This window comes from Miscanthus floridulus, chromosome 1 (assembly GCF_019320115.1).
Source record: "Miscanthus floridulus cultivar M001 chromosome 1, ASM1932011v1, whole genome shotgun sequence".
In the NCBI taxonomy this organism is placed as follows: Eukaryota; Viridiplantae; Streptophyta; class Magnoliopsida; order Poales; family Poaceae; genus Miscanthus; species Miscanthus floridulus.
In genome coordinates this window covers 162,564,434-162,587,581 of record NC_089580.1, presented here as the reverse complement: position 1 = coordinate 162,587,581, position 23,148 = coordinate 162,564,434, and the positions used below count along the sequence as shown (strand labels likewise).

Below are 23,148 nucleotides of genomic sequence, written 5' to 3'. Positions count from 1 at the left end.
ACTGGTTCATTGTAACAGTTAATTCTAAAGGATCAGTCAAGATGGAATTTTGATGTTATTGCTAACAATAAAATCACGAGCCTAAAACAATGTCACTCTTTAAAATATCAGCTACACAGTGCACCATCCTGCCTAGCACTTACTTGCCACCAAGATGTTTAGGTGCTTGATGGTACCTGGCCGCCCACTTCGGGCTGCCACTTTTAAACACAGCACAATGCTATTAGGTAATTGGAAATTCCATCAGGCATAATGCATGTTGATGGTGCATTGTGGGCTTTAGGCTGGGCCTGCAAAGTAACCGTAGTGACTAAAATTCTTTTTAGCATGCCTAGAGAGATTGAAACCTAGCTCAGAAACATTTGGATCCGAAGCTATATTGAAGATTGGTTTCCAGTTGTCATGTGTGTCGCTTGTTGCTCATCTTGCTATCTGCTTGCAGGAGAATCTCTGTCATCAAGAGTTCAACAAATAAAGAAGTATCTAGCTGAGTTTGAATCTGGGTGGGTAGCTAACTAACTGCATATTAATCTATTGTCTAGGCATGTGAAGCTTGGACTTGCTTTCTTGTACCAAGGCTGTTCGTTTGCACTTAGACACAAATGTTTTTTTTTCTAATTTTATTGTAGGGGTTCTGCCACATATGTTCCTGAGTTTCCAAGAAAGCTTGACTGGTTGAATACAGCTCCACTTCAGTTTGGAAGAGTAATTTAGAACTCATTTTAGGTTATCATCATAGCTGCAACATTGCTACAGTACTAATCACATACCCTGTCTTGTGGATTTAAACTACGAAGATCTTGCGTGCATCTCTATCACTCTATTCGATGGGGCTGCCTAGACTGTAATTAACATGATCCAAAAGTTTCAGCCTTCTAGCATCTGTGAAGCACTGGTGGTGCTCTTGTGGTCAGGAAGCTCCATTCTTGATGTTAAACTTCTGATGCATATACATTTTTCACGAATATATACTTGATTCAACTACATGTAAATCTACTGATTATCCCTTCTCCTAAAACATTATCTTTCCTACTGTTCATATTCCCTACTGTCCCTGCATGCAAATCTACTATCATCCCTACTATTCCCTGCATGCATAACTCTATTTGCTTTGTCTTAGTTGTTAGTATATATGATTCCTATATCTTGCTTGATAGGACATTCTTCACAGTTGGATGCTTTCCTTACTAAAGCATGATGGATGGCCACTATTCTAACTTTCAGATTCTTATGTCTGGTTAACTATGATTCAACAGTTAATTGTTCTTGCCAAAATGTTCCTGCAGGATTTAAAAGGAAGGGTGGTGCTGCTGGATTTTTGGACCTATTGCTGCATTAACTGCATGCATGTCTTGCCAGACCTGGAGTTTGTAGAGAAGAAGTATAAAGAAAAACCTGTGAGTGCTTGATTTGTCTTCATATGCTGGAATGTTCCTGATTATGTCTGCTTCCGACTCCCCCCACCCCCCCCCCAATATGTAGGAGTGCTGTGAAAATTGCATTATATTAATTGCTGTGGTAGAATGGTAGAGGTCGTTGCACACTAGTTCTGAATTACAACGTCCAGAATATTTTTTTTTTTTTGTAAACCTTGATATTTATTCTGTCATTTTTTTTAAATAAAAGGCAGGAGCTCTGCCACTCAATTAAGTAAGAGAAAGAGTTAGGCTCAAAAAAAAAAAAAGTAAGAGAAAGAGTTTAGAGTTTTCTGCACAAATGGCGCCCCTGGCGCAATACACGACGGTCCTAGGACCCAAGTAGGAGAGATCAAATCCTCCTGCTAAAAGGATTCGCCCAGCAAATGTCATCGCCCTACGTATTCTGTCATTTGTTACTTTCCATGTTTATTTTGTTCCTTTTCTACACTACTTTGATATGTGGTTATTCATCGTCCTGATACTAATGTTCACCACGATGCCATATTGCAGATCTTCTGACGTTGGTTATAAATTTGTATTGCATTCTTATTCAGTACTATCAAAAATTCAACTAATGAAGTTGGTAGTAAATATTTTCCAAAATGCAGATAGCTTTATCTTAATTTATCAGTTCTACAATTAATAGCTTTAAGCATGTTTTTGTTTGGAAATGGAACAAGCCTATGTTTGTGAAACCTATGATTGCCGCCTTATATAATTCAAATGCAATCCACTCTTTATCTATCCATGTGTCTTAATATGGCTGTGTATTGGATATTCACATGTGTGTTGCTTGATCCTGCAGTTCACTGTTGTTGGCGTGCACTCTGCCAAATTTGATAACGAAAAGGACCTTGAAGCTATCCGTAATGCTGTTCTGCGCTACAACATTACTCATCCGGTATGACAACAATATACCATCTGAAATGTTCAAAAATGAAGTACAATCCTTCTAGCAATTGGCATAAACCCTCTGTACTCAGGTACCTGCTTGATAACCCCCCCCCCCCCCCCCCCCCCCCCCCTGCACATTGACACGTTAACATGTAGTACCTACCAACCTACTATCTTTTTCCATGTCTGAAGAAGTGAAGGTATCTGTCTGATGGATAAGTCTCTGTGTTGGCTGGTCTTTATAGGGCTGCAGCAAGGACAGCAGTCTTGACTGGCTACGACAGTATCTAGGACTAGCATCTAGGACAGCATCTAGGACCAGCATCTAGGACAGCATCTAGGACCAGCATCTAGGACTAGCATCTTGGCATATGCTTGGCTGACTAGCAGCATATAAATATGTATCCCCAACCCCTCAGGTTGGTATGACATCAGTGTGAGAAATAAACCAGAAAATTGAGGGGTTGGTATGGCATTAGTGTGAGAAATAAACCAGAAAATTACCGCAACTCCTAGTGTCATCCTCTCTCGATAAGAGTAAGAATTTTGCTACTACCAAGAGTAAGAATTCAGCGACTAACAAGTGGTATTGGAGCCGTACTATCCTGTAGCCTAAGCATCTCCTGCTCATCTCCTTTTTCAGCCACGCAACAGCCCCAGCTGGGAGCAGCAGCAGCTCCGGCCGCTCCTGCTCACTCCTCTCCCTCTGCGTCGTCTGAAGCAGCCCTCTCCCCACGCAGCAGCCTCCCGGTAGCGCGTCATGTCCGCAGGGCAGTCTCAGCGCTCGGTCGCCTCGAGCACACGGCGTCGGCAGGAGGCCGAACTTGCCGTGGCAGAGGAACGCGAGCGAGCGGCGGCAGAGACCGCTGCGGCGGCGGCAAGGACGTCGAGGCTGGCAGCGGCGGAGCTGGCAGCAGCCAGAACGGAGGCGGAAGCGGCGGCGGCGGCGGCGGATGCAGCGCGTGCGGCAGTAGCAGAGGTCAAGGCTCTGCGCGGCAGCATCAGCAGCTCCGTTTCTGCTGACGACAGCACCGACGCGGACCTCGAGCTGCTGGGGAGGGAGGCAGCGCGAGCGCGGGCGGCGCAGTGGGCAGCCGTGCACGCCCACGAGCGCGGCGGCAGCCTAGACAGGCGCAGACGCGTCGGCGGCGCTCCTGGAGGAGGCGCGCACGGCAATGGTGGCGGACGGGTCGATGGAGAGCGCGGCCTTCATAGGCAGCGTGGCTCTCTCCCCGGATCGGTACCGTGGTTACCACGGGCTCCAGGCTGTTGTCAGGGATGTCGGCCCAAGACCAACTACGTCGAGTGGGCTGCGGTGATGAGGGTAAAGCTCTAGGTGCGGCACATGTGGAAGGCAGTCCGGTACGGCGACGTCGACTACGACCAGGATCGACGGGCGCTGGATGCCCTCATCGCTGCAGTCCCGTCCAAGATGAGTTCTCGCTTACCAACAAGCGGACTGCCAAGGAGGCTTGGGACGCCATCGCTGCGGCACGCATCGGCAGCAACCGCGCCCGCAAGTCCACACTGCAGGCACTTCACAAAGAGTGGGAGAACCTGGCCTTTAAGCCAGGTGAGGACGTTGATGACTTTGCTCTCTGTCTCAACACTCTGTTGCAGAAGATGGTGCAGTTCAGCGATGACACCTACGGCGAGGAGAGAGCCGTCAAAAAGCTCTTCCGCTACGTCCCCGAGAAGTACAAGCAGATGGCTCGCTCGATCGAGTCCCTGTTGGATCTCTCCACGATGTCGATCGAGGAGGCGATAGGTCGTCTCAAGGTCGTCGACAACGATGAGCCACAGTCTCTCTCGGGGCCCATCACCACTGGCGGAAAGCTCCTTCTCACTCGGGAGCAGTGGGCTGCCTGCCAAGGTGAGCGGAAGAAGGGGGAGCCTTCTTCCGCGACAGGCGGCCGCAAGGCGCGCAGAGACGTCCAGGTCGGGGCGCGAGGACGTGTTGAGGGTGATGCCCGCAGAGGCGCCCAGGGCGGCGTCGCCGGCAAGCACAAGCCGGCACGAGACGACACCTGCCGCAACTGCGGCCAGCTTGGCCATTGGGCCAAGGACTGTCGACAGCCACGACGTGGCCAGGCCCACGTCACACAGGCGGGGGAGGAGGAGCCGGCTCTGTTCATGGCTGCAAGCATCGAGCTACCTCCAGCGGCACTGGCCGCAGCGGCTCTCCTCCACCTTAACGAGCCAAAAGCACACGCCCTCCTTGGCGATGGCTCCGGCAACGACAAGACTGACGGGTGGTGCCTTGACACCGGTGCCACCCATCACATGACCGGTCGACGGGAGTTCTTCACCGAGCTTGACTCTAGCGTCCGAGGCTCCGTCAAGTTTGGAGATGCCTCCGGCGTGGAGATCAAGGGCGTCGGCTCCGTCATCTTCACCGTCGTGTCTGGTGAGCACAGGCTGCTCATCGGAGTCTACTACATCTCCGCGTTGAGGAACTCCATCATCAGCTTGGGACAGCTGGATGAGAACGGTTCGCGCGTGGTGATTGAGGATGGAGTCATGAGGATTTAGGATCACCGTCGCCGCCTTCTTGCCAAGGTATCCAGAAGCGCAAATCGACTCTACGTCCTTAACGTGCAGGTGGCACAACCCCTCTGTCTCGTTGCTCGTCGGGATGACGAGGCATGGTAGTGGCACGAGCACTTTGGGCACCTTCACTTCGAGGCCCTGAAGCGGCTCAGTGCCACGGAGATGGTGCGAGGCCTGCCGTGCCTCGACATGTGGAGCAGCTCTACGACGTCTGCGTGTTGACGAAGCAGAGGCGACCCCCCTTTCCCCAGCGGACGAGCTTTCGAGCCAAGGAGAGGCTCGAGCTTGTGCACGGGGACTTGTGTGGCCCGGTGACACCGGCCACACTGGGAGGACGACGCTACTTCCTGCTGCTCGTCGACGACCTCTCCCGCTACATGTGGGTGATGGTCCTCGGCAGCAAGGGAGAGGCTGCGGACGCCATCAGGCGCTCATAGGCTGCTGCGGAGGCGGAGTGCAGCCGCAAGCTGCGTGTGCTGCGCACCGACAACGGCGACGAATTCACGGCGTCTGAATTCGCGTCGTACTACGCTGATGAGGGCATTCAGCGTCACTACTCCGCGCCGTACAGCTCGTAGCAGAACGACGTCGTCGAGCGGCGCAACCAGACGGTTGTGGGGATGGCTCGGGCCCTTCTTAAGCAGAGGAGGATGACGGCTGTCTTCTGGGGAGAGGCGGTGGTGTCGGCCGTCTACATCCTCAACCGCTCGCCTACCAAGGCGCTTGACGGCAGGACGCCGTACGAGGCTTGGCATGGGCGCAAGCCAGCGGTCTCCCACTTGCGGGTCTTCGGCTGCCTCGTGTTCGCCAAGGAGCTTAGCTACATCAGCAAGCTCGACGACAGGAGCACTCCGGGAGTGTTCATCGGCTACGCGGAGGGCTCGAAGGCCTACCGCATCCTTGACCCGAAGACACAGCGTGTGCGCACGGCGCACGACGTTGTGTTCGACGAAGGACAAGGATGGGCGTGGGACAAGGCGGTGGACGACGGCTCGACTCCGACATACGACGACTTCACTGTCGAGTACGTCCACTTTGAGGGAGCTGGGGGAGTAGGCAGCTCTTCTTCGACGAGCGCGTCGACCCCAGTCCTCGAGCCTCCACCGACCCCGGCGCCTGCTACTCTGACAGCACCACGCTCTTTAGCCAGGACCTCGGCTGCGATGAGTTCATCGCTGGCTCCACCATAGCCGGCACCGCCACGCAGTCCAGCACCGACAGGCACCTCTCCGGGCACGTCTACTCCAACACCAGCTCGTGTCAAGCACAACCCGGTTGAGCTCGCTACTCCGCTCTGTCACGACGAGGAGCGCATCGACGCGTACCACGACGGCGAGCCGTTGCGGTACCGTACGATGGAGAACCTTCTCGGCGACCAGCCGGTGCTGGGACTGGTGCCTCACGACCTGGAGGCGCAGTTGCACCTTGCATGTGACGACGGCGAGCCTCGGTCGTTTGCAAAGGCCGAGAGACACGCGGCATGGCGCACCGCGATGCAATTGGAGATGGATGCGGTTGAGAAGAACCGCACCTGGGAGCTTGCTGACCTTCCTCGTGGTCATCGCGCGAGCACCCTTAAGTGGGTGTACAAGCTGAAGAGGGATGAAGCCGGCGCCATCGTCAAGCACAATGCTCGCTTGGTGGCACGAGGTTTCGTGCAGCAGGAGGGGGTCGACTTCGACGACGCCTTTGCTCCCGTGGCACGAATGGAGTCCGTGTGACTCCTCCTTGCGCTAGCTGCCCAGGAGGGCTGGCGTGTTCATCACATGGACGTCAAGTCGGTGTTTCTTAACGGCGACTTGAAGGAGGAGGTCTACGTGCACCAGCCACCGGGATTTACGATCCCCGGCAAGGTGCTCCGCCTACGCCAGGCCCTCTATGGCTTGCGGCAGGCACCGAGGGCGTGGAATGTCAAGTTGGATTCCACGCTAAAGGGGATGGGCTTCGAGCAAAGCCCGCACGAGGTGGCCATCTACCGACGGGGCAGTGGAGGAAATGCTCTGCTGGTGGGTGTCTATGCTGATGACTTGGTGATCACCGGCACCAAGGATGCGGAGGTGGCGGCATTCAAGGAAGAGATGAAGGCCTCCTTCCAGATGAGTGACCTGGGGCCTCTCTTCTTCTACCTGGAAATCGAGGTGCACCAGGATGACTCCGGGATCAGGCTTCGACAGACCACCTACGCCAAGCGCGTCGTTGAGCTAGCTGGGCTCACCGACTGCAACCCAGCTCTCACTCCAATGGAGGAGAGGCTGAAGCTGAGCCGCGACAGCACGACAGAGGTGGACACTACGCAGTACCGGCGTCTTGTGGGGAGCCTTCGCTATCTCACCCACACACGGTCGGACTTGGCATTCTCCGTCGGCTATGTTAGTCGGTTCATGCAGCGACCGACGACGGAGCACCAGCAGGCTGTGAAGAGGATCATCCGCTACGTTGCGGGGACTCTCGACCACGACCTCTACTACCCTAAGTGCCCTGGGGCGGCACACTTCGTCGGGTATAGCGACAACGACCACGCCGGTGACATCGACACCAGCAAGAGCATGAGCGGGATCCTCTTCCTCCTCGGCAAGTGCCTCGTTAGCTGGCAGTCGGTCAAAGCAGCAGGTGGTGGCCCTGTCCAGCTGCAAGGCCGAGTACATAGCGGCCTCCACCGCTTCGACTCAGGCGCTCTGGCTCGCTCGACTACTTGGTGATCTCCTCGGCAGAGACACTAGAGCGGTGGAGCTCAGGATGGATAGCAAGTTCGCTCTGCCCCTGACAAAGAACCTCGTTTTTCATGAACGGAGTAAGCACATCCGGGTGAGGTACCACTTCATCCGAGGCTGTTTGGAGGAAGGGAGCATCAAGTCGAGCTACATCAACACCAAGGACCAGCTTACGAACCTGCTTACCAAGCCTCTTGGGAGGATTAAGTTCCTTGAGCTCTGCTCCAGGACCGGGATGGTTCAACTTTCCTACAAGACGACGCATAAGACTTAGGAGGAGAATGATGGATAAGTCTCTGTGTTGGCTGGTCTTTATGGGGCTACAGTAAGGACAGCATCCTTGACTGGCTAGGACATCATCTTAGCATCTAGGACTAGCTTCTAGGACAGCATCTAGGACTAACATCTGGGACTAGCATCTAGGACTAGCATCTTGGCATATGCTTGGCTGGCTAGCAGCCTATAAATATGTATCCCCAACCCCTCAGGTTGGTATGGCATTAGTGTGAGAAATAAACCAAAAAATTGAGGGGTTGGTATGGCATTAGTGCGAGAAATAAACCAGAAAATTGCCCCAACTCCTAGTCTCATCCTCTCTCGATAAGAGTAAGAACTCTGCTACTACCAAGAGTAAGAATTCAACAACTAACACTGTCAAGTGCATTTTTGCATTGACATTCTGTATATGCAAATTTTGCAAAAGGACACTTGCCAAGTGTGGCCGTTGCCATAGGACAGGATCCTCCTCTCACCCTCTGTTGCTTGCTGGGCACTAGTAAGATATGCAGCCTGTTTGTTTTGTCATAAACGATCGTAAATTATTTACTGTTGGCTGGTTTGGTGTGAGAAAAATATTGTTTTAGCTTATAATCCACGATCGTATAAGTTATTTGCCCTGGGCACCACGTCTATTAATAAAATATATTTTAAATCCAGGCCGTAGAGGTGGGAGAAACATTGTAAAAAGGTCTCTTTTGCCCCTATGAATGTGGGATCCTCCTATCATTGCCACGAAGAAAGACTAAACTCAATGATATGATATGCCACCAAGAAAGACTAAACTCAATGATATGATATGGCAGTGCTCCTACAAGTTTTGTTTTTTAAAAATAAAAAGATTCATTCAAAAAAATAAAAAAGAAAGACTAAACTCCAACCAATCAATCTGCATCAGGCACGTTCCCTCCTCTGCGAGCTCCACCAGGCTTGTGGATAAGATCGGCAGTGGTGATCGGTAACGTGCCCTCGTCCAGGCGCCTTGCCCTCCTGCTCGCCAGTAGATGGACCAATTCAATGAGAAGAAACCACTGCGCCCTTGTGGTCTCTCCAAGAAAGCTAGATGAAATCAATCAGGCAATACATAACGGGGGGTCGGGGGACAAATCAATCCACACTTTATAAGTCCACATGTTCAGATTGCAACACCGCTCTTATGAGTTGAGACCGAGAGAGCACTCAGCCACCCAAAGGGTGCGATCCGCTGCCATCCTCATTGGAGTGTCCTCCCAGGCTCCCACAATGCGAGCATGCCCCGGGGCCTATTAGCGTCAGCTTGGTTGGAGCACTGTACCGCGCTGACCATCTCCAGGCCTGGAGATAATTGGCAGTGTTAAGACTTTGGGCTTTGGAGCATGCACGGTCCAGTTATCAGAGAGTATGAGCGATGTATCAAAGCATAGGAAGTCTTAAGGAAAAAGATTTTTTTTTTGCTGAAGTCACTGTGTTAAATTTGGATTGCACCTTGTGTTTTTACAAGATATATAGTTCTTCAAACCAAGACCTCACTTCTAAAACTTTTTTTTTTGAAATACGTCGTTGAACATCACATGAATACTACTCAAACAACCTAAATATACCATAGAATATCTCATAGGTACCGGACCAATTGAAAATACATCTTTACTGTGTATTGCTTATGATTGGTGAACTCATTGTTTATTGCTTCCTTTCTTTCTTTCTTTTGTTCTTGACTCACTCACTCGAGATGTCCTTTTTCTTTAGTTCTTGACTCACTTGCTTGAGATGTTTGAAGGTTGTAAATGACGGTGATATGTACTTGTGGAGAGAACTGGGTGTGAACTCTTGGCCTACATTTGTTCTTATTGGACCCAACGGAAAGGTTCTAGCACAGATATCAGGTGAAGGCCATAGAAAGGTATTACACATTTCTCTTGAAAAATATAACTGTGGTGTACACTTTTTTACTTTTGCATCCTTCGATCTTGCAAACAATATTTTTTGGAATCCATTTTTTTTCAAGAGAGTATGCGAACTATTCTCTCCCTATTTATTTCAAGATTCTTATTTCAAAGACGATCAGGCGTCCATGACGGACGTGAGTTCCGCCAGGATCCTGTCGACGGCAGCCTTGAAGTGGCAGTGGCAGCCTGGCAGGGGGAAACATTGTCGCCCCTGGTGGAGAGGGGAAGCCAGCGACGGTGAGACTGAGAGCTGAGGGAGGATCGATAGGCTGATTACCAAAGATGATACAGCTATTTTAAACTGGTGGAATTTGGCATATGCTGAAATTTAGTTTATGCTGATACTTATGTTGAAATGTCGTGAGAGGAAAACACTGTTTCATGGCTGAACAGGGTCCGAGACAACCCAAATTCTAGGTTGCTGGCACTGCATATAAGAAGAAAGTGCTTGGATTTTTCTAAGGAACTAGAGATGGGGTTGGAGCTAAAGATAGGAATCTAAAAAGAGGGGAAAGAAATGAACTGTTTTGGAATTTTCCGAGACAAATCTATGTTATCCAGGCCCCCAAGAAAAAAAAACAAATGATAGGAATCTAGTAGCACTACAGAATTCCTTAACAAAATACGACCACGAAACTATCACTATGCTAGAGATGGCGTGTAGATCCGTTATATCAAGACTTGAGCTTGATTTGCTCGAGCGAATAGCTTTTGAATGGACATGAAATGTTCAAACTCTTTTCACAACACAAAGACTGTTTTCTAAAATTCTTTCTTTTCCGAGAAAACGAAGTTTCTTTTCTCGCTTCGAAGGGTCAATCAAATGACAATCAAGCTCGTATATCGGAGCGACAGTGTGGGCTCCACCACAGCCACGTGGGCCATGGCTACACAATTCACCGTTTCAAGACCTCCCGAGGGCTGTCAGGCCCTGACCCTGCAACCTCCCCCTATCCACAGACCACAGCTCACGCTCACACTCACACTCACACTCACACTCACAGTGAGAGTCACGGTCACCAACAAACTGCCAGCGCACCACCAACAAACCCTAATTATTCCCTTCCCCACCGGCGACCGCATCTAGCGGACCAGCGCAGCCCAAGCTGCAGGCGCCCAGCAGCGGCATTGCAGGGTGCAGCAAAGCAAGAGAGAGACAGAGAGAGTGAGAGAGCTCACAAGCCTCACACCCTCCTCCTTCCCCCCTCATGCGCCGCAAGAAGCACTTGGACCGGGGTGGCGGCGGCGGCGGCGGAGGTGGCACGGAGCTCTTCATCTGCTTCACCTCCCGCCCCTCCGCTGCCTCCGCCGCTTCCGTCGCCGGCGGCAGCGCGCAGTCTTCCCTCCGCCCCTCCAGCTCCTCCAAGCTCCTCAGCCCCGGCCGCGGCAGTGCCAGCGCAAGCGGAGCTGAGGCAGTGCCAGCCCCGCCTCTGCACCCCTCACTTAGCCGCCGCCTCCGCAACAGCGGCAGCCTCAAGGGCGGCCAGTCCCCAATGTTCCCGTCCGGGTCCACCGGCGGTGGCCGCCGCGGTCGGAGCGGATTCGAACCTGCCGAGCCGTCCTCCCCCAAGGTCACCTGCATCGGCCAGGTCCGCGTCAAGGGCGGTAAGCGCAAGCCCAAGCACGCCTCCGCCGCCGCGCTGCGCTCCCGCTCTAGGCGCGGCGGAGTCGGTGGAGGCGGTAGCGCGGAGGTCAGCTTCCGCCGCTCCGGCGACGACCGGGACGGGCCCCAGGGCAAGAACCAGGGCTGGGTGTACCAGATCCCGGTCAACATCTGCGAGGCACTCAAGACATTTGGCTCCTGCGGCGGTCGCTCGCTCTGCTCGCCGTCTCGGCCTGGCGGAGCAGGCGAGCGGGGCGCGCTCTCCGCCGACGCACACCGTGGTAAGAAGTGGCGGCAGGGCGCTCCTGCTGGGGGTAGCTGGCTGTGCGGTGCTGCCGTGGCGAGGTGCCTCCTGGCGATCCAGGAGGAGGAGGACGACGAGGTCGGCAAGGGAGCCGCCGTTGTGCCTGCAGAAGAGATGAGAGCATCGGAAGTGGGGCTCGTCATGGAAGGGTGGGATGTCGAGGAGGAGAAGGCTGTGATGGTGGGGGAGGTGGAGGTGGAGAAGAAAGATGAGATCTTGGTGGTGGGGAAGGAAGAAGAGGGGAGGGTGAGCGTCTGCATCCCCCCGAGGAATGCACTGCTGCTAATGCGCTGCCGGTCAGACCCAGTTCGCATGGCTGCTCTTGCCACCCGCTTCTGGGGGTCTCCAGCTGCAGCTACCGTGGAGCAGGTGGACAATGAGGTGGCTGAGTGCCTCAACGACAATGAGGAAGAAGAGGAAGAGGAAGAGGAGGCTGAGGCTGAGGCTGGGGCTGAGGCTGAGGCGGAGGCTGAGCCAGTGGAGTGCAAAGATGAAGCTTGCAGTTCAGCTGTTTCTGTCAAAGATTTGAAATGTGAAGAGTGTGGTTGTGATGAAAATGATGGCGCTGAAGCAGGGAAGATAGATCAAGCAAAAACAGAAGCTGAAGAGAGTTCTAAATGTGGAGATCTTGTGGAAGAAAAGGAAGATGCATCCTGCAGAGTAGTAGGGGTAGAGGAAGCACAGCTTGTTCGGAAAGATGCCGGTTTGGAGGTTCCTTTGGGAGAAGTTACAGAGAGGGAAAACCAAGGGCCAGACATGGTGGAGATGGTGGCCAGTGAGGAAGAAGTTCCAGCACAAGAGAAAGTTGAGGAAGAGATGAAGGGGAGGAGGTCAATCAGCAGTTATTCTCCCTCGGCAGCTCTGAAGGAGGATCGCACCAAATTGCGACGGTTGAGTAGCAGGAGGCGTGTTAGCACTAGCAGCAGGGCCTCATCGTCCAGTGATAGGGTTGGCAGGCGGCACAGCTTCTCAGCCGAGACGGAGGCACGGCGGTCTAGCTTCTCGAGCTTGAAGGATTCAAGGAGAGCTAGTTTCTCCATTGATAGAGATGGCCGGAGGTGGAGCTTCTCGATTGAACAGGAGCATCTTGTTGCGGAGCCTAAGGTGCTGATGGCATCCAGAAAGGGGAAGAAGACTTCTTCTGAGGCAGAGTCAGAGAAAGATTGTGATGTTGCTCCAAACAGTGCAGAAGAAGGACAAGAATCCTATGACGATGGGAAGGAAGAAGAAACTACTGAGAATGTAGAGGAAGAAGGAAAAACACAGTATGAGGAAACGAACCAGGAAGTAGAGAAAGTAGAAACTAGAGCAGAAGAGTGTGAAGGTGGGGCAGGACCAGTGATACAGAGGAGGAAGAAGAGTGGCGAGTTACCAGATTGCCTCCTGTTGATGATGTATGAGCCAAAGCTCTCCATGGAGGTCTCCAAGGAAACATGGGTCTGCAGCACCGACTTTGTCCATTGGAAGTCTTACCAGGGCAAGAATAACCGCAATCACCAGCAACAGAAGGCTTCTGTTACTGGAACAGTGGAGACTGAAAAAAAGGAGAATGCTGAAGGCTCCACCATTGTGAACGATGTACAAGAGAGCAAAGATCCATCGACGGTCAACTCAGCTGTGCCCATGCCATGTCCAGTTGCCCAGAAGACACCACCACTCAAACCAGCTACAACAGAACAGAAGCTGAAGCTGGAGGTGCCGCCGGTCACCAATGCGGCAGCCTACGCCCCGTTCGTTCTGAAAAGGTGCAAGTCGGAGCCGATGCGATCATCAGCACGGTTGGCACCTGACGCTTGCTTCTGGAAGGACCGCCATCGGCCGCTGAACGCAACTGGAGTCGGGTTCTGATCCCTGCCAGACAGCTGCTGGAATACGATGCCTAGTTAGGTAGTGAGTGATTGAGTTTGTGAGTCTGTTGTGTAATAGTAGTGAGTGGTTCTTTGATTGTGCTTTGTGTGCTGTTATGTGATGTGTGGACACCACCAAATAATAGCATGTTGTTAAGTTACTATATGAGATAGGTTCTTCGATCGTGCTTTGTGCTGTTATGTGATGCTTTGTGCCATCGAGATTCTAGACACATGCAGCCACTAGACGGAGCCCCAGAATCTTGTCCAATATGTGGCTCTGGATAACACCTGCTCAAATATCGCACCTTTTGGTGTGTACTAATTCTTGCTGGTGGTTGCTTGATTATTACCACTTCCATTCACAGTGTTTGTCCAACTATCTTATATGCACAGATGATGGAGGTAAAGATGTGTAATATTTAATGGAGTTGTGCCATGCTTAAATTTGGTAATTGATATATTTCAACCACCCAGCAACTTTCAGTTGGTAATTTCAGCAGTATAATATGCAAATTGCAAAACTGAAGGGGCTGAGTTTTCTGAAACTGTAGTTCCCAGTAAACGAGGTAAATATTTTGAAACTTAGGAGTATATGTATCGCATAAGCGTTATTCGCTAAAGCACATAAACTAAAAATTCGTTACTGTAGTTGAGAAAAACTCCATATTTTCCATGTCGAATAAAATCATTTCCAAGACTTGTACATAAACTTTTTCCTCTACTCAATCTAATGGTGGTGCTCCTGCCCCCCTCACCCAACTTATCTAGCCTTGTTTCATCGTAGTTATTGTCTGTATGTTGTCATGTTGATACTTCATGTCAGCAAAATCTATTTATTCATGCTCTTTTCAGGATCTGGATGAAGTAATTGGTGCAGCACTTGAATTTTATGAAGAGAAGGAACTGTTACAAAATGACCCCCTTCCCTTGGCATTGGAAAAGGACAAGGATAGTCGTTTACTAACTTCGCCTCTCAAATTTCCTGGGAAACTTGCTGTTGATGTGCAAAACAATCGATTATTCATATCAGACAGCAATCATAATCGAATTGTGAGTATCTTTGTTCTTATTCTTTTAGGTTTCTACCAATATGGCACATCAGTTAGATTGATTTGCTTATCATAGAAAATTGATTTTGTTCTTTTTACTAATAAAGCCTTATTTCTCTCTTCTGTGATTAAGGTGGTGACCAACTTGGAAGGGCAGTTCATATGTCAAGTTGGGAGTTCTGAGGAAGGATTGCTTGATGGCCCATTTGATGCTGCCCTATTTAACCGCCCTCAGGTGAGGAAACAACTATTGTTGACATACAATAGATATCGCTCTTACAGAAACATGTTATGTGCTCTTGACGTTTGAGATAACTTGGCTATAGTAGTCATCCATACCCAATTGTTGCTGAGTCGAATGGAGTGTGTTGTGCATTGTCCAGCATGCTCTGAAGTTCTGAACTGATGCTCTTTTTCTTAGGCCTATCTTTTTTGAGACAAAATTATTTAAATCTCCTTGATCTGAACTTTCTTTTGTCATGCATGTAATGTCATACAACTATTCCTTGCCACCTATTGCAGGGTCTTGCTTACAATTCCAAAAGGAATATCTTGTATGTTGCAGACACTGAGAACCACGCGCTGCGGTAAGTACCTCCGCTGAATTCAATTAGATCATTCAGTTTCTGTTAACTTGTAAAATGACTTACTAGTGACCTGTGCCGTTGTGCAATTTGATTCACACTCACTCCTCTTTTATGCTATTGGTAGTTATATTCAAACTTGTTTTCCTTGTCACTTGTGCCTTCCACAGTTTTACCAGTGTATCAGAACATAAAACTAAAAACACACCCAGGAAAGTGGTACCTGGGCTTAGGAGTAGGGAGTTATATCAAGCAGGCTACGTGGCTAGGTTGAGTACTTGGGATGTATCAGGTGTCCTGTTCTCATACGAAAAGTAATTTTGGTATTTCCGTTGATGAGCTGACCTTTGAGACTGTTTGGATGTGTATGCAAAGTTCCACAAAACTATTTCTACAAACATGATTATGATATGGTGGCCATGGTACATACAACCCTATAGTTTTTTTGATGTATATATAAAACAATGGGTCCAAACAAACTATTTTCTCACCTACCCTCCCCCTCCACTGCAACAGCTTTAGGTAGTCACCTCGTTAGCTTTGGCTACAAGACTTCTCAATGCAACTATTAAACTTAGAAATCTATATTTTTTTTTCTATTTTTTAAGTCCAAGCAAAGTAATAAAGGTATTCAAATCAAGAGCTCTCAGTTATCGATGAGTTGATTGTTTGCCTGTGTAGGGTTTTCTTCTTTAAGTTCCTGATTCTTATCAAGTTCTCTTTTCACTTCATGTTGCCTGACGATGTCAGAAGGCCGTACATTTAATTTCTCAGGGATCATGTATGTATAATTTCATAAACAAACCAAAGAAGTGCATAATACTTTAAAAAAAATCCTTTAGGTTGGAACATTTGTTCAGCCATGGTGTTTGTTTGATGTTTTTTTCAAGCAGTTATTCCTTTAATATTTTGATTAGCATAGTTTAAGTATGTGCTCAGATCTGTGTTGTGTTCTGCTCTCAATGCCTTCTTTTCCTAATCTAAAAAAATATGCCTTCTTTTCGTTTTAGAGAAATTAATTTTGTGGACGAGACTGTGAGAACACTAGCTGGAAATGGGACGAAAGGATCTGATTACAAAGGAGGAGGTCAAGGAACAAACCAGGCATGCTCTGATTTTTTTTCCTGACTACTCTGGAATCATCATACCAGAAACTAAACACTTCTGCATGCAACTTCTATAAGCCACGTGGTTTGTTACTAACACTGTTTGGTTCACCCTCAAGTGGCATTCGTGCCTGTTAGAGGAACAGGAAATTTAGTTGGGAACTAGCTGCAAGTATCAATAGCTTGTCTTGACTGCAAGGAGCATAGTCCAGCAATCAGCCTATAAGATTTGATATTTGAACATGATATATCAGACAAGTATAGCCACAATATCGCTGGTCTGTATAAAGACATGAGTTCTTGCTCATATTCTCATAATGAAACCCTGTCGTGGTCTAATCCACAAACACTTGCAGATACTCTGGTAGTCTGGTACTAGTAGTTAGAGATGCCTTAGATGGTTTAGATCCATGATTCGTTGACTTGTTTGTTTACAAGTTGACTTGTTTGTTTACAAGATACGTAACCCTTTACAAATTCGAATTACCTGTGTCTAGGGATGTCGACTGTATAACTTATGTTCCATAACATACTTTACGTTCAGTAAATTTAGACGTATTTGATCAACTCCAATGCACCCTATTCTGGCTTTCAACCAAATAGACTATGATACTTAGATGGCAGCGTGCTGAACCAACTGACTCCATATCATGGGAAGTTGGGATAGGTAACTAGTGAGAGTCATGTTCATTCTAGCAATCTGTCTTCAAAATATTTATACTTTAAACTATAAATTCAAGTTCATAATTTATCATAACATTTTGAAAGTACATTATAGTTTTCTAGTCACAACGCACAAGGATTATGTACCAGGCTCAATTCATCAACCAACACCATACCACACCATCTTATATATTGATGAAATAAGAGGCAAATGACCATGCATGTAAGCAATGGAAGATATTTGGGGGTGAGTCAGGGTTTATCTGAAAATTGAGGGGGTCAAGTCATTGTCCATGTAATTCAGTAATGCTTCACCTATAGGTCTTGATTAATGGATTAATCCAGCACTCTTGACTTTATCATATCTTTGCTTACAGTAGATAGAGCAGAAATTGACTGGAAGTGTTCATGCAGGTCCTAAATTCACCATGGGATGTATGCTACGATCCCTCAGATGAGACCGTGTATATTGCAATGGCTGGGCAACACCAGATCTGGAAGCACAATGTACGTGATGGAGTAACCAAAGTTATTAGCGGTGATGGCTACGAGAGGAATCTGAATGGCTCAAGGTAACACATTCTGGCATTATCTGTCAGGAAAGTTCTAAATGTGCTGTTCTAATTGGTCCTACAGCGTAGTAATATGTTTATGAAGACGCTTAATGACGGTTGCTATCTGATGGATGGTTAATGATGTCTTTAGCGATATTTTCCTGTGATAAATGCATATGTTTAAACCACTTTATTTTATCCTACAAGCTGCAAATCCTGTATGGATCTTGGAGCTAGAGCTATTCCAAACAGCGAAACAGGCCCTATTTGACAGCTTGAAGCCATGTTTAGTTCCTTTTTTATGCTAATTGCCATGAAAGTTGAAGTAGAATAACCATTCCAGATCTTAGCGTACAGGCTTGCTTCTTATGTGATCAGCCTAAGACTTTTCTTCCTTTAATGTGTTCATTTGGCTCCTGCACATCCTTGCGCTTGATTTGGTTAGTCCTTTGAAGTTTTGAATTTATTTTCTGAAAATTCAAATTTATGTTGCAGTGCCACCAGCACATCGTTTGCACAGCCTTCTGGGATTTCATTAGCTTCTGGTATTGACTGTTGACTCCGTTTTTCCCGTTCTGTTTCTGATCTGATGGCACTGAGTATAGGACTTACAGGAATTTTTATCACAGAAATGCAGGAGTTATTTGTTGCTGATAGTGAAAGCAGTTCCATTCGAGCTGTTAATTTGAAGACAGGAGGCTCAAGATTGCTGGCTGGAGGAGATCCAGTATTTCCAGAAAATTTGTTTAGGGTATTTGTCTCCTAATACAAAAGATGTTCTGTTAATTTATTTGATGCTAATCTGTCTGGGCATTTTTAAGTCGGATACTTTTGTCTCTTCAGTTTGGAGATTATGATGGGACTGGCTCAGATGTACTACTCCAACATCCCTTGGGTGTTGCTTATGCCAGTGACAATCAACTATATATAGCTGATTCCTACAATCATAAGGTAGTAACCTTATTTTGACACCTGTCAAGCGTAAGATATGTGTGTAGCTAATTACAAAACTAATTGCACAGATTGAGGCTAATTTGCAAGACGAATCTATTAAGCCTAATTAATCCATGATTTGACAACGTGGTGCTACAGTAAACATATGCTAATGATGGGTTAATTAGGCTTAATAGATTTGTCTCGCGAATTAGCCACGGCTTCTACAATTAGTAGTTTTATAATTAGCTCGTTGTTTAGTCCTCCTAATTAGCATCCGAACATCCGATGTGACAAGGACTAAACTTTAGTCCCTGGATCCAAACACCCTAAGTTGTCCTTCTAGCCCAGAGTCTGGGGCCATAGATGTTCTCCCTATCCTCTTCTTCTGACATGGTACAGAGTATGGTTCCTAGGCCTCTAGTTCTTGCTTTCTCCCTGCCCCCTAGTTCCATCTTCTCCTGTTTCCTTTACTGTGAGTCTGTGACTCCAATTGTGCCTCCTGTTTCAGTTTCTGACACATCACCTTCTGCTCCAGGTCCTCCAACTACATTGCTGCATCTCGCGTTCCCCCTGCAGCTCCTGATACTTTTCCAACTATAGTTTCGTTCCAGAGTTCTTGTAGTCCTCTCTCACTTCCCCCTTGATGTACCGGTCAGCAGGACAGATACTCCTAATCACATATGGCCCCGTTCGCTTGGAGGAATCTGGATGAATCTGAAGGAATTTGTGAGGAAAACACTGTTCCGGATGAAAAAAAGAAGCGGATCAAGCCGGGTTTAAGCACACACGAACAGGGCCATAGCACTGCTTATGCTGACTTCCAGATGTGACATCGATGCTTGTGATGGGATAAGTCTCTGTGTTGGCTGGTCTTTGTGGGGCTGCAGCATATGGTCCTTGTGGCTGCATGGTGGTCTTGCTGCACATCAAGGACAGCATCCTTGACTGGCTAGGACAGCATCTTAGCATCTAGGACAGCATGTTAGTATCTAGCATCTTAGCATATGCTTGGCTGGCTAGCAGCCTATAAATATGTATCCCCAACCCCTAAGGTTGGCATGGCATTTGTGTGAGAAATAAACCAGAAAATTGCCCCAACTCCTAGTGTCATCATCTCTCGATGAGAGTAAGAATTCTGCTACTACCAAGCGTAAGAATTCAGCGACTAATAACTAGTATCAGAGCCGTACTATCCTGTAGCCTGAGCATCTCCTGCTCATCTCCTTTCCTAACCTCGCAACAGCCCCAGCTGGGAGTAGCAGCAGCTCCGGCCGCTCCTGCTCACTCCTCTCCCTCTGCGCACAGCTCGTCTGAAGCAGCCCTCTCCCCACGCAGCAGCGCCCCGGTAGCGCGTCATGTCCGTAGGACAGTCTCAGCGCTCGGTCGCCTCGAGCACGCGGCATCGGCAGGAGGCCGAACTTGCCGCGGCAGAGGAACGCGAGCGAGCGGCAGCAGAGACCGCTGCGGCGGCGGCAAGGGCGTCGAAGCTGGCAGCGGCGGAGCTGGCAGCAGCCAGAGCGGAGGCGGAAGCGGCGGCGGCGGCGGATGCAGCGCGTGCGGCGGCGGCATCAGCAGCTCCATTTCTGCTGACGACAGCGCCGACTCGGACCTCGAGCTGCTGGGGAGGGAGGCAGCGCGAGCGCGGGCGGCGTAGTGGGCAGCCGCGCACGTCCACGAGCGCGGTGGCAGCCCAGACAGGCGCGGACGCGCCGGCGGCGCTCCTGGAGGAGGCGCGCACAGCAACGGTGGCGGACGGGTCGATGGAGGGCGCGGCCTTCACAGGCAGCGTGGCTCTCTCTCCCCGGATCGGTACCGTGGTTACCACGGGCTCCAGGCTGTTGTCAGGGATGTCGGCCCGGCGGTGGGTGGCTTACCCTCACTAAGACCAACTACGTCGAGTGGGCTGCGGTGATGAGGGTAAAGCTCTAGGTGCGGCACATGTGGGAGGCAGTCCGATACGGCGACGTCGACTACGACCAGGATCGACGGGCGTTGGATGCCCTCATCGCTGCAGTCCCGTCCGAGATGTAGTTCTCGCTTACGAACAAGCGGACTGTCAAGGAGGCTTGGGACGCCATTGCTGCGGCACGCATCGGCAGCGACCGCGCCCACAAGTCCACACTGCAGGCACTTCGCAGGAAGTGGGAGAACCTGGCCTTCAAGCCAGGTGAGGATGTTAATGACTTTGCTCTCCGTCTAAACACTCTGTTGCAGAAGATGGTGCAGTTCGGCGAGGAGAGAGCTGTCGTAAAGCTCTTCCGCTGCGTCCCCGAGAAGTACAAGCAGATGGCTCGCTCGATCGAGTCTCTGCTAGATCTCTCCACGATGTCGATCGAGCAGGCGATAGGTCGCCTCAAGGTCGTCGATAGCGATGAGCCATAGTCTCGGGGGCCATCACCACTGGCAGGAAGCTGCTTCTCACTCGGGGGCAGTGGGTTGCCTGCCAAGGTAACCGGAAGAAGGGGGAGCCTTCTTCCGCGACAGGCGGTCGCAAGCGTGGCAAGCCGCGAGGACGTGCCGAGGGTGATGCCCGCGGAGGCGCCCAGGGCAGCACCGCCAGCAAGCACAAGCCGGCACGAGACGACACCTACCTCAACTGCGGACAGCTTGGCCATTGGGCCAAGGACTGTCGACAGCCACGACGCGGCCAGGCCCATGTCGCACAGGCGGAGGAGCCGGCTCTGTTCATGGCACATGCAAGCATCGAGCTACCTCCAGCGGCACCGGCCGCAGCGGCTCTCCCACACCTTGACGAGCCAAAAGCACACGCCCTCCTCGGCGACGGCTCCGGCAACGACAAGACTGACGGGTGGTGCCTCGACAGCGGCGCCACCCATCACATGACCGGTCGATGGGAGTTCTTCACCGAGCTTGACTCCAGCATCCGAGGTTCCGTCAAGTTTGGGGATGCCTCCGGCGTGGAGATCAAGGGCGTCGGCTCCGTCACCTTCACCGCCGTGTCTGGTGAGCACAGGCTGCTCACTGGAGTCTACTACATCCCCGCGTTGAGGAACTCTATCATCAGCTTGGGACAGCTGGATGAGAACGGTTTGCACGTGGTGGTTGAGGATGGAGTCATCAGGATTTGGGATCGCCGTCGTCGCCTTCTTGCCAAGGTAACCAGAAGCGCAAATCGACTCTACGTCCTTAACGTGCAGGTGGCACAACCCCTCTGCCTCGTCGCTCGTCGGGATGACGAGACGTGGCAGTGGCACGAGCGCTTCGGGCACCTTCACTTCGAGGCCCTGAAGCGGCTCAGTGCCACGGAGATGGTGCGAGGCCTGCCGTGCCTCGACCATGTGGAGCAGCTCTGCGACGTCTGCGTGTTGACGAAGCAGAGGCGACTCCCCTTTCCCCAGCGGGCGAGCTTTCGAGCCAAGGAGAGGCTCGAGCTTGTGCCCGGGGACTTGTGTGGCCCGGTGACACTGGCCACACCGGGAGGACGACGCTACTTCCTGCTGCTCGTCGACGACCTCTCCCGCTACATGTGGGTGATGGTCCTCGGCAGCAAGGGAGAGGCTGCGGACGCCATCAGGCGTGCGAAGGCTGCTGTGGAGGCGGAGTGCGGCCGCAAGCTGCACACCGACAACGGCGGTTGAATTCGCGTCGTACTGCGCCGATAAGGGCATTCAGCGCCACTACTCCGCGCCGTACAGCCCGCAGCAGAACGGCGTCGTCGAGCGGCGCAACCAGACGGTTGTGTGGATGGCTCGGGCCCTTCTCAAGCAGGGGGATGCCGGCTGTCTTCTGGGGAGAGACGGTGGTGTCGGTCGTCTACATCCTCAACCGCTCGCCTACCAAGGCGCTCGACGGCAGGACGCCGTACGAGGCTTGGCATGGGCGCTAGTCGGCGGTCTCCCACTTGCCGGTCTTCGGCTACCTCGCGTTCGCCAAGGAGCTTGGCCACATCAGCAAGCTCGACGACAGGAGCACTCCGGGAGTGTTCATCGGCTACACGGAGGGCTCGAAGGCCTACCGCATCCTCGACCCAAAGACACAGCGTGTGTGCACGGTGCGCGACGTTGTGTTCAACGAAGGGCGAAGATGGGCGTGAGACAAGGCGGTGGACGATGGCTCGGCTCCGACGTACGACGACTTCACTGTCAAGTACGTTCACTTCGAGGGAGCTTGGGAAGTAGGCAGCTCTTCTTCGACGAGCGCGTCTACCCCAGTCCCTGAGCCTCCACCGACCCCGGCGCCTGCTACTCCGACAGCACCACGCTTTCCAGCCAGGACCTCGGCTGCGATGAGTTCTTCGCCGGCTCCACCACAGCCGGCACCGCCACGCGGTCCAGCACCGACAGGCACCTCTCCGGGCACGTCTACTCCAACACCAGCTCGTGTCGAGCACAGCCCGGTTGAGCTTGCTACCCCGCTCTCTCACGACGAGGAGCGCATCGACGCGTACCACGACGGCGAGCCGTTGCGGTACCGTATGATGGAGAACCTTCTCAGCGACCAGCCGGTGCCGGGACTGGTGCCTCACGACCTGGAGGCGCAGTTGCACCTTGCGTGTGACAACGGCGAGCCTCGGTCGTTTGCTGAGACCGAAAGACACGCGGCATGGCGCGCTGCGATGCAGTTGGAGATGGATGCGATTGAGAAGAACCGCACCTGGGAGCTTGCTGACCTTCCTCGGGGCCACAGCGCAATCACCCTTAAGCTTAAGTGGGTGTACAAGCTGAAGAGGGATGAAGCCGGCACCATCGCCAAGCACAAGGCTCG

The 23,148-nt window shown here is 51.0% G+C and overlaps 2 protein-coding genes across 2 annotated transcripts in view; both read left to right on the top strand.

The window, feature by feature from the left end:
* The window catches only part of LOC136546138 (protein SUPPRESSOR OF QUENCHING 1, chloroplastic-like), a 42,687-nt gene that overhangs the window by 6,399 nt on the left and 13,140 nt on the right, over positions 1 to 23,148 (top strand). Inside the window, 13 exon segments of the mRNA XM_066538116.1 lie at positions 443 to 503; positions 630 to 705; positions 1,287 to 1,397; positions 2,224 to 2,319; positions 9,606 to 9,728; positions 14,384 to 14,581; positions 14,714 to 14,815; positions 15,103 to 15,167; positions 16,175 to 16,268; positions 17,348 to 17,505; positions 17,983 to 18,032; positions 18,117 to 18,238; positions 18,331 to 18,438. Of these exon segments, the coding sequence (XP_066394213.1) occupies positions 443 to 503; positions 630 to 705; positions 1,287 to 1,397; positions 2,224 to 2,319; positions 9,606 to 9,728; positions 14,384 to 14,581; positions 14,714 to 14,815; positions 15,103 to 15,167; positions 16,175 to 16,268; positions 17,348 to 17,505; positions 17,983 to 18,032; positions 18,117 to 18,238; positions 18,331 to 18,438 (1,364 nt within the window).
* LOC136546150 (uncharacterized) lies at positions 9,906 to 13,692 on the top strand. Its single transcript, XM_066538124.1, has one exon. The coding sequence runs from the start codon at positions 10,983 to 10,985 to the stop codon at positions 13,527 to 13,529; it is 2,547 nt and encodes an 848-aa protein (XP_066394221.1). The 5' UTR covers positions 9,906 to 10,982; the 3' UTR covers positions 13,530 to 13,692.

Bases quoted from the DNA above. Each gene is read 5' to 3' on its own strand.
- LOC136546150 (XM_066538124.1), top strand. From the start codon at position 10,983: ATGCGCCGCAAGAAGCACTTGGACCGGGGTGGCGGCGGCGGCGGCGGA.